The sequence below is a fragment of the Musa acuminata genome, chromosome BXJ3-6 (genome assembly GCF_036884655.1).
Source record: "Musa acuminata AAA Group cultivar baxijiao chromosome BXJ3-6, Cavendish_Baxijiao_AAA, whole genome shotgun sequence".
NCBI lineage: Eukaryota > Viridiplantae > Streptophyta > Magnoliopsida > Zingiberales > Musaceae > Musa > Musa acuminata.
In genome coordinates this window covers 8,619,354-8,634,854 of record NC_088354.1, presented here as the reverse complement: position 1 = coordinate 8,634,854, position 15,501 = coordinate 8,619,354, and the positions used below count along the sequence as shown (strand labels likewise).

General features: G+C 45.3%; 4 protein-coding genes across 4 annotated transcripts; 3 read left to right on the top strand and 1 right to left on the bottom strand.

Annotated features, from left to right (window-relative positions):
* Window positions 1-198: 198 nt before the first annotated feature.
* On the bottom strand, window positions 199-882 carry LOC135640529 (basic blue protein-like). Its single transcript, XM_065155050.1, has 2 exons — window positions 620-882; window positions 199-551 (listed from the first exon to the last, which is right to left on the bottom strand). The coding sequence occupies exons 1-2, from the start codon at window positions 813-815 to the stop codon at window positions 352-354; spliced, it is 396 nt and encodes a 131-aa protein (XP_065011122.1). The 5' UTR covers window positions 816-882; the 3' UTR covers window positions 199-351.
* Window positions 883-5,198: 4,316 nt separating this feature from the next.
* Window positions 5,199-8,859, top strand: LOC135640847 (subtilisin-like protease SBT1.7). The gene has a single exon (XM_065155621.1). The coding sequence runs from the start codon at window positions 5,781-5,783 to the stop codon at window positions 8,082-8,084; it is 2,304 nt and encodes a 767-aa protein (XP_065011693.1). The 5' UTR covers window positions 5,199-5,780; the 3' UTR covers window positions 8,085-8,859.
* Window positions 8,860-9,564: 705 nt separating this feature from the next.
* On the top strand, window positions 9,565-13,884 carry LOC103987525 (probable protein phosphatase 2C 78). Its single transcript, XM_009405852.3, has 4 exons — window positions 9,565-10,164; window positions 10,287-10,654; window positions 13,020-13,256; window positions 13,346-13,884. Exons 1-4 carry the CDS (start codon window positions 9,906-9,908, stop codon window positions 13,610-13,612), a joined length of 1,131 nt encoding a protein of 376 aa, XP_009404127.2. The 5' UTR covers window positions 9,565-9,905; the 3' UTR covers window positions 13,613-13,884.
* A 746-nt stretch (window positions 13,885-14,630) lies between these two features.
* On the top strand, window positions 14,631-15,448 carry LOC135640819 (peamaclein-like). Its single transcript, XM_065155586.1, has 2 exons — window positions 14,631-14,997; window positions 15,069-15,448. Exons 1-2 carry the CDS (start codon window positions 14,916-14,918, stop codon window positions 15,260-15,262), a joined length of 276 nt encoding a protein of 91 aa, XP_065011658.1. The 5' UTR covers window positions 14,631-14,915; the 3' UTR covers window positions 15,263-15,448.
* The last annotated feature ends 53 nt before the right edge of the window (window positions 15,449-15,501 follow it).

Below are 15,501 nucleotides of genomic sequence, written 5' to 3'. Positions count from 1 at the left end.
AAGCACCATTCTAGACTGGGATCGATTTCCCTTGTAACATTTCCTTTCTTCAAGATTTTGGTTGGCTTATGTTTGATTGATTCCTTGTATTTATCTGAGTTCAAATTTATTATTCAATGAGGCCATGGAAATCTTGTTTCCTTGACGTTTATATGAACGTCTCAGTATTTGTTGTTCTCTGTGATAATAAAGTCCCCATTCAAAGCGAAAGATTAGATCGGAGAACAAAAGGGATCGAACATAGTAAGTATTACAGGCAACTGACATTTATTTCATGATCTAAGTCGAGCATTTTATGTGTTCAGTGCCCCATAACTGCTGCTCATCTAACTATCGCCGTGCCGTCGTGAGTCAAGCGGCGACGATCGCTATCTTCATCCCGGACTGGCAGTGGCCGGTGAAGTTGCAGATGTAGTAGTTCCTCCCCCTGGCGAGCGTGATGCGGTCGTTGCCGGAGGTGAACACCCTGGAGCCCCGGGGAGTCGAGCAGCCGTTGTAGCCGGCGGCGTTCACCGCCACCACGTTGTGCACTGACGGGTTGTACTTGAAGACTGCAGCAGACAAAAAAGGATCAGCCGGCAGAAGACTGAGGCCCAGCACGAAGCTGGCCAGCACTCACCGAGCACGTCTCCCGCCCGGAACCGCTTCCCGCGACTCCAGCTGGCCATGTTGAAGGACCAGCCGCCGCTGTCCCCGACGGTGTAGGTGGCCGCCTCCGCCACCTGGACGTGAGCGAGCAGGAGGCAGAGCACCACCAGCCCCAGAGCCACGGCCGCCTGGCCACCTGCAGCAGCACTGCCCCTTCCCTGCGCCATCACGAACGCTCCTGATGCGGGGAATGGTGGTGCCCAAAGGACCCCGTCGAGTGCCGTGGGTGAGGAGGAAGGGGGTGCTCTATATAAGCCTCCAGCGAAGGTGAACACTCAGTGGGGTTGGAAAGAGAATGGCTTACAAAGTCGTCAGGCCTCTTCACTTTAACCTGTCGGTCGAGTGATCAAGATCGGCCAACCACCCACCCCATTACCACACTGCCATTACTTTTGCACAAGCGAGTCAGATTCTTGCAGCATCTTTTGCCGTATCCACGCACAGCAGCAAGCTGGTTAGGTGGGCAGGAGATGGGAGAAATGGGAACGGAGGATCGCAGGGTCGACGGGACGCTAAGAGAATCGGATGATGTTTTGGTGTGGAATTAGGTCTGCTTCAACCCAAACCCACCACCATTTTCCTATCCAGAGATCTCGAAGCTTGTCGACGAGGTAAATCTGGAGTCCATCATAACATGATATGTACCAAACATTCTCCCTGTGATGCAAGAATTTACCACGTAAATGTTCCCTTTTACTGAAGATTCTTTTAGGGAAACAAATGAAGCTGACCGAGTTTGAGATGTTGCATGGCATTCTGCTGTAGACGAAAGCAGATTGACTGGGAACGGATGACGCCTCAGCAAAATAGTGTGGTCGAACGTATGAACAGAATACTTTTGGAGAGAGCAAGGTGTATGATCTCAAATGCAAGATTGACAAAGGACTTTTGGGCAGAGGCAATTAATATGGCCTGTTACGTTGTCAACCGTGCTCCTTCTGCAGCACTTAACTTTAAAACTCCGGAGGAAGTTTGGTCAGGTACTCCTGCTGATTACTCTGATTTTAAAATTTTTGGGTGTCCAGCATACATGCATGTAAATGAAGGAAAATTAGAGCCTCGGGCTAAAAAATATATTTTCCTTGGGTATGCTTCTGCGGTGAAAGGATACAGATTATGGTGTTCTGATCCCAAATCCCCAAAATTTGTAATTAGTAGAGATATTACTTTTGATGAATTATCTATGTTATCTTCTAAAGAGGATTCTACTAGTTGTACAAATGATAGTGTGCAGAAGCAGGTGGGGCTTGAGATTGGTAGTTCAGATTCTTTTAAGTCGAACTTTTCTACTCAAAGAATGCCAATAGATGGTCCCGAGTCTACTAACGAAGTTGATCCAGTGGAAGAGCAATATTCCATAGCCAAGGATAGACCACAGAGAGATATTCGACCACCACAAATATATGCAAATTTGGCTGCATATTCTTTGTTTGTTGTAGAAGAAACAAGTAAAGTTGGTGGTGAGCCTACTACCTACTCAGATGTAGTTTCTTGTAATAATTCCGCTAAGTGGTTGATTGCGATGAATGAAGAAATAGAATCTCTCTATCAGAATAGAACTTGGGATCTTGTGAAACCGCCTTCGGGTAAAAAATTTATTGGATGCAAATGGGATATCATTGCTGAGGGAAAGGTCCTTGTTCAGAAAATTCATACGAAGGACAATCCAACTGATATATTTACGAAGCCTCTTCTGGTTTATAAGTTCAAGCAGTGTTGTTATGAAGAAGATGGAGCAAGTTTTGTTTGGACATGCCAAGGTGGAGATTTGTTAGTTTGGCAAGTCCCATAGTCCCACATTGGGAAAATCAGGCTTGTTATCTCCTATTGAAACTATAAATAAGGGCATGAGCTTTGAAGTTAGATGCACTATAAGAAAACATAAGTATTTACTTTGGTTTAAGTCAACACTCAATTAAATAGTTTAGACTTTTACTTTGGGTTTTTCTTATTTAGTATTTTCGGGTGTTTTATAGCCTAGGAACATCTTCCTAAGACATCTCTTTTTTATAGTAGTGATTTGCTCCTCTTAAATCCAAAAGCAGATTGACTGGGAACGGATGACGCTGTGTGATGTTGGGTTGACGCCACTCACTTACTGCAGCCGATGTGATGGCTAATCGCACAAGCCTTTGATGAACGGGCCAAGAGAAAACGAAAGGAATGAATGCTTGTGGGTTGCATCAGTGAATACTCGTGATGAAGTCAGCTGGAGTGATTCCTTGGGTGACCACCCCATGAGATGAAGAGACTGAAGCCAGCTGACGGCGTTTCTTGGGCTTTGAGCTTGTAGAATTCTCGATGAATCCGGTCATCACGAGAAGAAGACGAAGGAAGGGATGGCATGGCTTTTCCTACTTCCCTGAAGCTTTCGGAGTCGGTCTTTGCACGTCGAGAATGGTGGGTGGTATCATGGAAAACCGTAACATGACCTGCACAGAATGGCCTGAAGAGAATGGCAGCACCTGGGAGACGAGCTCACGAGATCCTGCTTCTGAGAAGCCCCATGGACCCATGGAGTCGTACGTACGACTGCGCCTCCTGTCGCCGGGATGTCGGCCTCTGATTTGAGCGTGGGATACGCCTAATGTGCACTTCCGATGGCCACAGCAAAGCACTTCCTTCGGTTCAGCCATGGCTTATGGTCTCTTTTGCGTGTCTAAGACAGCAAAGAACTGTAATCAAAAGGAATCTGAGATCAGAAGCTCGTCAAATTTCAACCACTGTTACCACTGTTCAATTAAAAGCTCTGTCAACCGAAGCGAATCACAGGAGTTTAACAGCTTGTCATGCGATATCCTATTTGCGGAGAAGGCATATATTTATTCGGTCAATATAAAAATTATAATTATGTTAATATTAAGTATAAAATTTTAATATCAAAATGAAACAAATTTACAATGTATATCATTCGATATTATTCATAAAATCTTTATCTAATCTATAGGTGCATCATCATCCAAATTTAAAATTTATAGTTATATCGTTCTACATAGCTATTATGAGATTTTTGGACTTATTCTCTCTTCTTATTTTTTACATAACCATTATGAGATATTAATTAAGAACTAATAGAGATTGAGAATGGATCTATAATATATTCTTGAAAACTAAAAAATATCTCCTAGGTGAAAGTAAGGATAACTAAGATAGTTAGACCTAAGATCATATCATAAGAAATTCTATTATAATTGTAGTTCTTTTTTTATTGATCGATAATCGAAAATAGAATCCAATCAAATTTATAATATGTCTTATCTAATTAGATAAGGTCACATAATCTAATATTCTCTCATTTAACCTAATAATTTAGTAAGATATAAAATTTTTTAAATTTTAAATTTAAAATAAATAAATAATATTTTTTTATTTTAAAAATAATTTTATTTATATGGATTTTAAAATTTTAAAAAAAATTACATGTGCATATAAATTTTATAAAATGAGTCAATAAATCTAATAAATATAATAATATCACATTAAACCTAACTATCGATACGAGATATAACGGTTATATGTCATCAATATCATATTTCCTTTTATATATCACAATAATATTAGTCTTTTCTAATATAGTAAAAAATAACTTATGTAATTTATTTTATCAAAATAATCCTGTTATTACATTCATATATAAATATGAACATCATAGTCAAAAATAAATAACTTTAGTTACATAAATAAGAATATGTCAATTGTGATGTGCTTGATACATAAATAAGAATGTCAATTATGATGTATCATCATATCTTTTACGAATTATTCACAAACATAATTATAAAAATATATTCTTTTAAATATTTTAAATTAATAAATCTATTATATTTAAACTTCTTTTTATTGATCGATAATCATAATTAAAATCTAAATATATGTATAAAATATCTTACCTTACATAATCTAACACTCTCTACCGTAACCATAGTGATTTAGGCATCTAATGAATGTCTCATTCATCGAATAACAAATTATGTGGAATCCGGATCTGCGCAGATAAGGGAGCGCGATGGAAGCAGGCGAATGACAGCCGAACTGTCATCTTCTTCCCTTCCAGCTTCTCAAATAAGAAGTCCGGTGGTTCGCCCGATCTCAGAGAAGGCTGATGGAGAGGTATGTGAGGAGGTATGACAAAGAATGCATGAACGTGACGATGCTAAACCATGCAAGACCTTCCGTCAACAGCTAGGCTTCAAGCTTCCCTACCTCTTGTTCGCTTCGATCACAAGCACGCGGCTCTGAGTTTGTTTCCCTGTCAAGTCCATGAACTCCATCGCCTGTATAGAGAGTTCAGAAGATTTTGATGAAGAGACCGAGGTTCACCAACTACACTTGGTTTAGCCCCGGTGAACGGGTACTCGTTCTTGAACTTCCAGCAAATGAATACACGGACAGAGAAGAAGAAGAAGAAGAAGAAGATACGGTGTCAGAGTTCGAACAAGAGTGTGACGTAGAACTGACTCTGGCCACAGGAGGAAGCAGCACGAGCTTCTGAAGCAAGTTTTCGCTCATCATCAACTGAGTCCGCAGGCAATGGCGTTAAGAATCGCTTGGACTTGGAAGGACTGATAAGAGGAAAGGCTAAAGCAGACATCTTGGCAATGGCGATGTTTGAACCTCAGCATGACTTGTTGTAAGCTTGCATGAGAGCCTCAAGATCTACCGTGTGTATCTACCAACAACGTGATCATCGATTCTTGAGGTCGTCAGCAATCTTGCAATCGGCAGCCCGAGATCGACATCTTCATGGACGAAGATGCTTACCGTGCAGGTCCCTCCGCTCCCCTCTTGACACCCGTGAGGAGACATGGCTCCTCTGGTCCTCCCTTGCTCCACAGCGGGCAGAGCGGGCAGAGCGTACGGCCTCTCTTCTTCCTCCCTACACGACAATCTTGTACACGAAGAATCTTACCCTCTCCGACACGCACTCGGATAAAGATAAACGATGCAGGAATGGTCTCATACCCTAAGGAAGACGAAACGCATGTGACTCCTCTCCCTCATCTTTGTGCTTTCCCCTCAATCTCCTCCATCGTCTTCTTCTTCTTCTTCTTGCTCAGCCTATAAGCAAAGCCTTCCACGACATATAGCTCGAGAGGAAGCTTACCAACGTTCATCGAGTCGGAAACTAAGAGATGCGGAGGGGATCAGCGCAGCGGCTGAGGTTGCTACTATTGATACTCTGCTGTAGCAGCGCCGTCGCAGCTAAGAAACCGACCTACATCGTGCACATGGCCAAGTCCCGGATGCCACCCAGCTTCGCCGAGCACCGCCACTGGTACGACGCGTCGCTCCGATCCGTATCTGGCTCCGCCGAGGTCCTCTACTTTTATGACACCGTTGCCCACGGCTTCTCCGCCCGGCTCACCCCTGCCGAGGCCCGCGCCCTCGCCCGCCGCTACGGCGTCCTCTCCGTCGAGCCCGAGACCCGGTACGAGCTCCACACCACTCGGACCCCCGAGTTCCTCGGCCTGGACCGCGGCGGCGGGTTCGTCACCTCGTCCGACTCGGATGGCGACGTCGTGGTCGGGGTCCTCGACACGGGCGTGTGGCCCGAGAGGAAGAGCTTCGACGACGCCGGGTTCGGGCCCGTCCCGGCGAGTTGGAAGGGCGGGTGCGAGGAGGGCAAGGACTTCGTTCCAGCGGCCGCCTGCAACCGGAAGCTGGTGGGGGCCCGGTCGTTCTACAGGGGGTACGAAGCGAGCATGGGCCCGATGGACGAGTCCAAGGAGGCAAGGTCGCCAAGAGATAATGACGGCCACGGGACCCATACCTCCACCACCGTCGCCGGCTCCGCCGTGCCGGACGCGAGCCTCCTCGGCTACGCTGCCGGCACTGCCCGCGGCATGTCTTCCCGCGCCCGCGTCGCCGTGTATAAGGTCTGCTGGGTCGGCGGGTGCTTCAGCTCCGACATCCTCGCGGGCATGGACAAGGCGGTGGAGGACGGGTGTGGCGTCCTCTCCCTGTCCTTGGGCGGCAGGGTGGCTGACTACTACCGGGATGGCATTGCCATTGGTGCGTTCACGGCCATGGAAAAGGGGGTGTTCGTCTCATGCTCCGCCGGCAACGCAGGGCCAGTGCCGACCAGCCTCTCCAATGTGGCCCCGTGGATCACCACGGTCGGTGCCGGCACGCTCGACCGTGACTTCCCCGCCTACGTGGTGCTCGGCAATGGCGAGAACTACACCGGCGCCACGCTCTACGGAGGAGATCCCCTCCCGTCATCGCCCCTGGAGTTGGTCTACGCCGGGAATGTCACCAACACCACCAACGGGAACCTTTGCATGCTGGGGACCTTATTGCCGGAGAAAGTCGCCGGAAAAATCGTCCTCTGCGACCGAGGGATAAACTCTCGGGTCCAAAAGGGCTATGTGGTCAGTGAAGCCGGCGGAGCCGGCATGGTCCTTGCCAACTCGGCCGGCAACGGGGAAGAGCTCGTTGCCGACGCCCACCTTCTACCAGCCACCGGCGTCGGGGAAAAAGCAGGGAACGCCATAAGATCGTACCTTTTCTCCGATCCGAGCCCGACGGCGACCATAGTGTTCAGGGGAACCAAGGTCGGGGTCCGGCCGTCGCCGGTTGTGGCGGCGTTTTCCTCCCGGGGGCCGAACACGATCACCCGAGCCATCCTCAAGCCAGACCTCATCGCGCCGGGGGTCAACATCCTCGCTGGGTGGACGGGGGCGGTCGGGCCGACGGGGCTGGGGATGGATGCACGGCGAACAGAGTTCAACGTCATATCCGGGACGTCGATGTCTTGCCCGCACGTGAGCGGCCTGGCAGCGCTTCTCAAGGGGGCGCATCCGGAGTGGAGCCCAGCCGCCATCAGGTCCGCCCTCATGACCACCGCCTACGCCGCATATCCCAGCGGCGACTCCATCATCGACGCGGCAACAGGCCGCGCCGCCACGCCGTTCGACCTCGGGGCCGGGCACGTGGACCCCCCGCGAGCCATGGACCCGGGGCTCATCTACGACCTCACCGTGGACGACTACCTCGACTTCCTCTGCGCCTCGAACTACACCCCCTTCCGGATCGCCAGCCTCACCAAAAGGAGCAACTTCACGTGCGACGCTACGAGGACCTACGCGGTGTCGGACCTCAACTACCCGTCGTTCGCGGTGGCGTTCCCGGCAACGACAAACGACGTCGTCGTAGGGGATGCCACGACGGTGAAGCACAGGAGGACGTTGACCAACGTCGGGGGGCCGGGGACGTACAAGGCGACGGTGAGGGCGTGGGCGGGGACGGAGGCAGGGGGCGTGAAGGTGGCGGTGGAGCCCTCGGAGCTGAGCTTCACGGAGGTGGGGGAGAGGAGGGGCTACACGGTGCGCTTCTCCGCAGCGGGGCAGCCTTCGGGCACGACGGGGTTCGGCCGGCTCGAGTGGTCGGACGGTGAGCACGTGGTGGCCAGCCCGCTCGCGTTCACGTGGAAATGAGAAGACGGTGCGAAGTGCACCGTGTGGGCATGTTCGTATCGCAAGCAAGTGTTGCTTTTGGCAGTTTAACTGTAGCTTTTCTTGTGATAAGGACACCTAAGTTGGTTCGACCACTGTGGATTATGTTCGTCCAAATCGGACTCCAATGCGAACGCAAACCAATCCCTCATCTTTGGAGCGCACGACAGTAAATGCCCCGATCAATATATCATTTATCACCATCCAAATGTGCTTACCATATTGGCCGATGGCGACACTTCTCATAGCCATTTCATCGAACACCTAACGTGTTCCTTGCAGCTCGTACCTGTACTCGCCCCCCGTAGTCGAAACCCAAACCTCACGCTTCTCCGGTCCCATCCGAGAGAGATTGGAGCAGGGGATCTTTGTCGGCGAAGCTACAGAGCACGTACTGCTGCCACTTCTTGAACGGTATATACACACGTATAGCCACTTATTGGCGATACTTGTCATAGCCATTTCGTCGAACACCCAACCGGTTCCTTGGAGCACATAGCTGGACTCGCCCGCCGTAGTCGAAACCCAAACCTTACGCTTCTCCCGTCCCATCCGAGAGAGACTGGAGAAGGAGATCCTTGTACGTGATGACACAGCTGGAATTGGCGAAGCTACAGTGTATGTACTCGTCGCTTCTTCAGCGGGCGGTCACCGTTTGTCTCTTCTGTCGTCACGCAACGCAAACACAAGCGTCGTTTCGACTCTCGCACAGTAAATCTTTGGGAGCAGAGGATGGCGTGCTTCACATTTGACTACACATCAAACTCCATATGGTCAAGAAATGTATTATCAGAAATTTCTGCGAAGGTGATGTCGATGATGCCACCATATATATATATATATAATTGGTTTCTAACTCTCAAAGTAACCAAACTAAATATATATTTTTTAAATAATTTATTATAAAATCCACAAACGTGTTTAGATCAACGTTCAATGCCACTATTGTTAAAATCTTTGTATGAATAAGATAACGAATCAGACATCATTGTCATTTAGTCAACACATCGATCAGCATTTGATAAGATCAATAATATGATAACGATGAGGATGTTAACTCGACATCGACAACCGATAATTTGACTCGAGGCCAATTGTTATCTCATAATAATAATTTTGATGATTCGATATACGATTGTATGACATTTGGATAGTTGAATGATTTATATAATTCATAATATTTATTATAAATATCAGTGTCCTATAATCATAATTTAGTTTAACAAAATTATCAAATTTTTATTAATTAAAAAATAATTATATCATAAAAGAAAAGAAAATGAAAAGCTATGTTCATTTTAATCAAATATATCACAAATATTAAATTATTTGTATATATATATATATATATATATATATATATATATATATATAGTATTAATGTACGTTTCTTCTGCTCTCTCAGAAATAGAAATATAATAACGCCATTCCTCGTAGGGAATACGTCAGTGATCATCCATAGCGCCGGTTGACCAAGTCCAATTCCGCTTGTCGCCGCTCAACCGATGTGAAGGCAATAAATTGACCGAAGCCAGAAGACGAGGAGGCCGTCCGCGTTTCTTTTCCTATTTGCTTAACGCGTTATCCACGCGATCTTTCAGCGCTTTCACCGTCAAATACCTCTATTTCGCTTCCTCCCTTTCTTCCGTCTCGTCCCACTCTCCGTGTTCCAAAATTGCGGTCCAAAGACCTAGCTCGCGCAGAAACGATCCCGACTTTTTTGATCATCGGAGCTACCAGCGAGCGCGGAGACGAAGGAGATCGGACCTTTGGTGACCTCGAGATTCTTCGGCGGCGAAGGTGATGCTGCGATCGTGCGTGAGGCCGCTGGAGCGGTGCTTCGGGAGGCTCGGCGGCGGCGATGGGCTGATGTGGCACATGGACCTTAAGCCCCACGCCTCCGGCGAGTTCTCCATAGCAGTCGTCCAGGCCAACAACTCCCTGGAGGACCAGGGCCAGGTGATCACCTCCCCGTCCGCCACCTTCGTCGGGGTCTACGACGGCCATGGCGGCCCCGAGGCGTCTCGCTTCGTCAGCAACCGTCTCTTTCCCCATCTCGATCGTACTTCCCTCCGCCCTGATCTTCTCATCGTTTCCTTCGTCAAAATCGCATCTTGATGTGCCAATCTGGCCAAAGTTTTGATTTTTTTTTTTTTTTACTGTTTGTTCTTTCGATTTGGGTAGGGTTCGCTTCGGAGCAAGGGGGTTTGTCGGCGGATGTTATCAAGAAAGCGTTCGACGCGACGGAGGAGGAATTCTTTCATCTGGTGAAGCGGTCATGGCTATCGCGGCCGCAGATCGCGTCGGTGGGATTGTGTTGCCTTGTCGGCGCAATTGCCGGCGACACGCTCTACGTGGCCAATTTGGGGGACTCCAGGGCTGTGCTTGGGCGCCGGGCCTTGGGCAGGAGGACCGTGGTGGCGGAGCGGCTGTCCACCGACCACAACGTCTCGGTGGAGGAAGTCAGGAAGGAGGTCGCCGAGCTGCATCCTGATGATAAGCAGATCGTCGTTCACACCCGTGGCGTCTGGCGGATAAAAGGGATTATTCAGGTGAGGAAATTGCCTTGATTGCACAGAGCACATTGGTGTGAAGGATTAGATGGTTGATATTAGTTTGATTCACGAGAAGCATCCCTAGTGTTCTCTAAATTGATTGATTTCATATTCTTGTTCCTTTCTCTTTAGTATGTGGTTCGTCAATTCCTCTCTTTAGAATTTTGCTACACCTCTTAATCATGTCATCTGAATCAGTAAACACTATAAAATTACTCTTTAACAAATAGCTACTTTATTCCATATAGTAGAGATTCACCGTTACCTCAATGCACTAGAGAAGTATACAAAATTTGTATTTTTGTCCTGATGATATCCGTCTTTTGATTCATACTTTCTTGTCCTCAATATTCAAGTGGCCTTGACATATGGGACGACAGTTGACATTTGATGAAGAGCTATTTCGTCTAAGCGATCATTTGAGCTTGGCATCATTTGTGAATATTGGCTGATTGATTAGTTTCCTAGGGTCATTCATGTGAGCTCTCCATGCGTAATGAAATAGAATTGACTGGTACATGAATCTCAAAATGCCGATCGTTTGCTTATAGCCATGGAGATTCATTCATGTCCATGGATGAGTGATGACTTCAAGTAATTGTGCTGGTTTTTTTGCAACCTTTGGTCTTGTGCATCAAGTAATTTTTAATTTACTTCTAACTTCCGTAATGAATTATAATACCATAAGGCAGACTACTATTAGGTTTTGTAGCGACTTGGTGGTGCCTAGATAATTGTCCAGATGCCAAAATGATAGTCTCATGGAAGTGATCTGAGTTTCGAGACGTTTGTACCAGCAATTTATTTGAATTTTTGCTGGTTTTTCTCATTTTGTAATGGTCTTCATCTGAACTGTTTGCTCTTATTCTCCATTTAAGGATGGTTTCTTACCTAAATAAGCTATTTTCAGAATGTAAATCTCCATGGGACATTTATCCTCTAATGTTTTGGAACTACCTTCAACACAAAAGTCCTCTCCTGTGGTTTATTTTCCATTTTCATCTTTGATTTATGGCTGGATCGATAATACTTCTGCATGTGAAGCTCTTCTTTTGTGTGAATTTGTAAGTTTCCTATGTAAAGGATTTTATTTATGTCAGGTCTTTTGTGATCTCATCTTATACATCTTGGGAGGTGACTGAGGGGATAAAACACTTCAAACATGTCCATTCAAAGTAGAAACTTCCTAATGTGAGCTGTATCATGCGTATTTCTATAAAACGTGAAATGGACTCATGCAGATGCACAGGTTCCTTATGGTAGACATTAGAGAAAATGCATACTTTCAGGAGTACATTAGAGAAAATCCATTTAACTTCTTTATTAGTTTCAGTTTATATGGTTTATAATGTCAGCGTTGATTTCATTTGCTATCGTTTAGACAGAACCACCGTGAATTGGATTTCACATGCAACGGCTGAAAATTCGCATAGCGGATTGCTATCAGTGGTGGAACTTTCATTCCCTTCCCTGATTTTGAATGTGTCATTCTTGTCAGTTTACCTTTTGCTGAATCAACAGAAGGTTTTGCATCACGAATCCTAAGCTTTGCATGTGACACTATATTCCTTGATACTGGTCTCATGATTTACATTTTTATCTGCTGAAAGTGGATAATATTAGTAACTATTATCTTTAAGGTCACTTTTTATTTTATATATATTTTTCTCTCAAAAGCAAACATGCAGAGCAAAACCCTTCAAAAGCTATTGCTCTAAGCTTTTGATCCTAAGGAGACTGCTTTGTTTAAGTTTATTTTCTGTAACATGTCTTCGGTTTTTCTTTGTACAGGCTAGACCGCACTTGCTGTCTCCTTTAGTATGGTTAGCTTGCTATTGAGCTTGTATGCTTGTAAAATTTAACTGGAAGAAATAACTGCTGCTTATAGTGTTTATGTTGTTAATTTAACACAAAACTACTGCAACAATATCTTTGATTACAACATCCAAGAAGTGTCTACCCATATATTGTGAATAACTAATGATCAGCTTTTAAGTATTTGCTAACTGTGTACTTTTATATGTTGTGTTGTCGTGAGATATGTTGTATCTTTTCTTGGCTTATTTCAAATCTCATTTCTAATTTAAGCTTTTTAATCCCGTCATTGTTGTGTCCTAAATAACATTGGTTTCCCCTTGTAAGGTCTCTAGGTCTATCGGAGACATCTACCTAAAGAAAGTGTATCCGTATGTTGTGAATAGCCAATGATCAGCTTTTAAGTATTTTGCTAAATGTGTAATTTTATATGTTGTGTTGTCGTGAGATCTGTTGTATCTTTGCTTAGCTTATTTCAAACCTCATTTCTAATCTTTTTAATCCCGTCATTGTTGTGTACTAAATAACATTGGTTTCCCCTTGTAAGGTCTCGAGGTCTATCGGAGACATCTACTTAAAGAAACCTGAGTTCAGTAGGGATCCGCTATTCCATCAATTTGTTTCTCCAGTTCCGTTGAAGAGACCTGTCATCACTGCAGAGCCATCGATTCGGGTCCGAAAGCTTATGCCACATGACTTATTCTTGATATTTGCATCAGATGGACTCTGGGAGCAGTTAAGTGATGAAGCTGCTGTCGAGATAGTATTCAAGAACCCAAGAGCGGTGAGCTCCTTGGCTCACTTTTGCCTTTCTAACATGCTATGTCGTGCTTCTGATGGTAATCTTAGTCAATTCTTCACTGGCTCATGCAGGGAATAGCTAAGCGATTGATCCGGGCTGCTCTTAATGAGGCTGCAAGAAAGAGGGAGATGAGATATGATGATATAAAACGGATTGGAAAGGGTATAAGGCGCCACTTCCACGACGACATCACCGTAATAGTGATTTTTCTTGATCAGAACCATCAAGGCGTTCATTCAAAGATCAAAGGTAGCATATATGACTGCACTACGGCACCTGTTGACATCTTCTCCTTGAATGCGGATGAACCAGGCGACCCTGTCCGACGAGTCGAATAGATACTATTCTGAGGTTTTCCGGTACAACTGCAGCATACATCAATTTCACCGATGATCTAACAGTAGTTGAATAAGATGGGATTTTGAATAAAAGGTCAATGGGGATGGTGTACATAGAAGGAGTCAAGACGACCTTGTCAAAATTTTGCCGCGCATCATTGCCTGTTCTCTTCTGTTTCTCCGTGGTTTTTTCTTAAAAGATTGTACATTGAATTGGTTGTTTCAAAGATGCTACTAGCTATCTTCAACTATTGTTGAGTGCTTCTTATGCATCTTCTGTGTTAATTAATATTCGACTTAACCACCATTTTAATTATTATTTTTTATATATGGAAAATGTCACTACAAATGTTGGAATCTAAAACTAAATGTCTCCCTCTAAGAAGATCCAAATGTTCTGAAATATTTGTGGTATGATATTTTTCACATATTTTTCAAAAGAAGTTCATTTTCTTTCACATTATTATATATTTCATGAAACATATCAGTCGTTTTCAGATATATAAAACCAGCAACAAAGTTTCTTAGAGAGATGACTTGAAATTTTTATATGCTTGGATACGATTTCTAATCCAATAAAATTCAGGGTAAACCCTTTTTAATCATAAAACCAATAAAAGAGAAAAAGAAACTTGGATACGATCGAAGGAAAGAAGCATATTACCTTCTTCGAAAGAAGGCATAGGAAAGCTGATGGCCTCATAAATGCCATAATTTCGACGTACGTTGTCATCCCAACTTATCCATCAGAGCAATGAGAAGAGAGAAGGAAGGTCTACTGATGAGTGAAGAAGGGAGAGAAGATCGAGTAAGCTGTTCTATATCACAAGGCAATTGCTTTGACCACCCACCCTATATAATTCCATTCCATCTGAAGACTTCCCATATCAATGGTCTATGAGCTGAATGAAAGCTATCCAAATTAATGCAAGGAATGGATGAGCAAATAGTATTGAGTGCCGTCCAACTGAGCTTATCAAGATCTGCGGGTTCATCCCAGAGATGTGCAAATCCAAACAAAGTAGATTCGACGGCAAGCAAAGTCATCCACATTCTTGCTCGATATCTTCCTTTCGAGAGAAGCGTGCAGCAACCGGCGATCAGTGCACCTCGATGAGGCCGCCTACCCCACTCTCCACAACAGCACTGCATCCCTCCACTTCCCCTACTGTTGTGATCCCATGATGAAGCCATTGCCGATCGGATGCCAGCTCAAACCTCATCATCTACTCCTCACCGACGACGTTTCCCACTCTCCTATAAATCAGCAGACCCTCCCGATCTTTCTGCACCGTGAGCAGTCATGAAGCCCCTCTACTCCATCTTAGCTCTTCTCCTCGTCCTCTTCGCCTCTTCCTGCCTCCAAGCCACCATGGCAGGCTCAGGTAATCGCAGACAAGCCTTGTTTGCTTTGCTCTGTTCATGCCGTTGCGCTAAATCGTTTGCGTGGTTGCAGCGTTCTGCGAGTCCAAGTGCAAGGTGAGGTGCTCCAAGGCGAGCGTTCAGGACCGGTGCCTCAAGTACTGCGGGCTGTGCTGCGAGCAGTGCCGGTGCGTGCCATCGGGAACGTACGGACACAAAGATGAGTGCCCCTGTTACAGGGACAAGTACACAGGCAGTGGGAAGAGGAGGCGACCCAAGTGTCCTTGATCGAACACCTTTGCGGCATCTCCGTATCTTTCGATACTTCTCAATGGATTATGATGAGATATACGTATATACAGATATGTTGTGTGTGTGTTTATATATACATAAAAAAGAGAGTGATATGTTGTCGATATATTTCATACAAATAAATATTAAAAAAAGCTTTCCACAAGTATAAAATGAAACAAAAGTTTGGAACATCGCAATGTATATATTTCTTCAGGAAAAGCTTGAATCAAATC

Excerpts from the sequence above, each read along its gene's own strand:
- LOC135640819 (XM_065155586.1), top strand. The coding sequence starts at position 14,916 with ATGAAGCCCCTCTACTCCATCTTAGCTCTTCTCCTCGTCCTCTTCGCC. Across the intron at positions 14,998-15,068 it reads AGCCACCATGGCAGGCTCAG|CGTTCTGCGAGTCCAAGTGC; the intron begins GTAATCGCAGAC and ends GCGTGGTTGCAG.
- LOC103987525 (XM_009405852.3), top strand. The coding sequence starts at position 9,906 with ATGCTGCGATCGTGCGTGAGGCCGCTGGAGCGGTGCTTCGGGAGGCTC. Across the intron at positions 10,165-10,286 it reads TCTCTTTCCCCATCTCGATC|GGTTCGCTTCGGAGCAAGGG; the intron begins GTACTTCCCTCC and ends CGATTTGGGTAG. Across the intron at positions 13,257-13,345 it reads TATTCAAGAACCCAAGAGCG|GGAATAGCTAAGCGATTGAT; the intron begins GTGAGCTCCTTG and ends TGGCTCATGCAG.
- LOC135640847 (XM_065155621.1), top strand. The coding sequence starts at position 5,781 with ATGCGGAGGGGATCAGCGCAGCGGCTGAGGTTGCTACTATTGATACTC.
- LOC135640529 (XM_065155050.1), bottom strand. The coding sequence starts at position 815 with ATGGCGCAGGGAAGGGGCAGTGCTGCTGCAGGTGGCCAGGCGGCCGTG. Across the intron at positions 552-619 it reads CCGGGCGGGAGACGTGCTCG|TCTTCAAGTACAACCCGTCA; the intron begins GTGAGTGCTGGC and ends TGTCTGCTGCAG.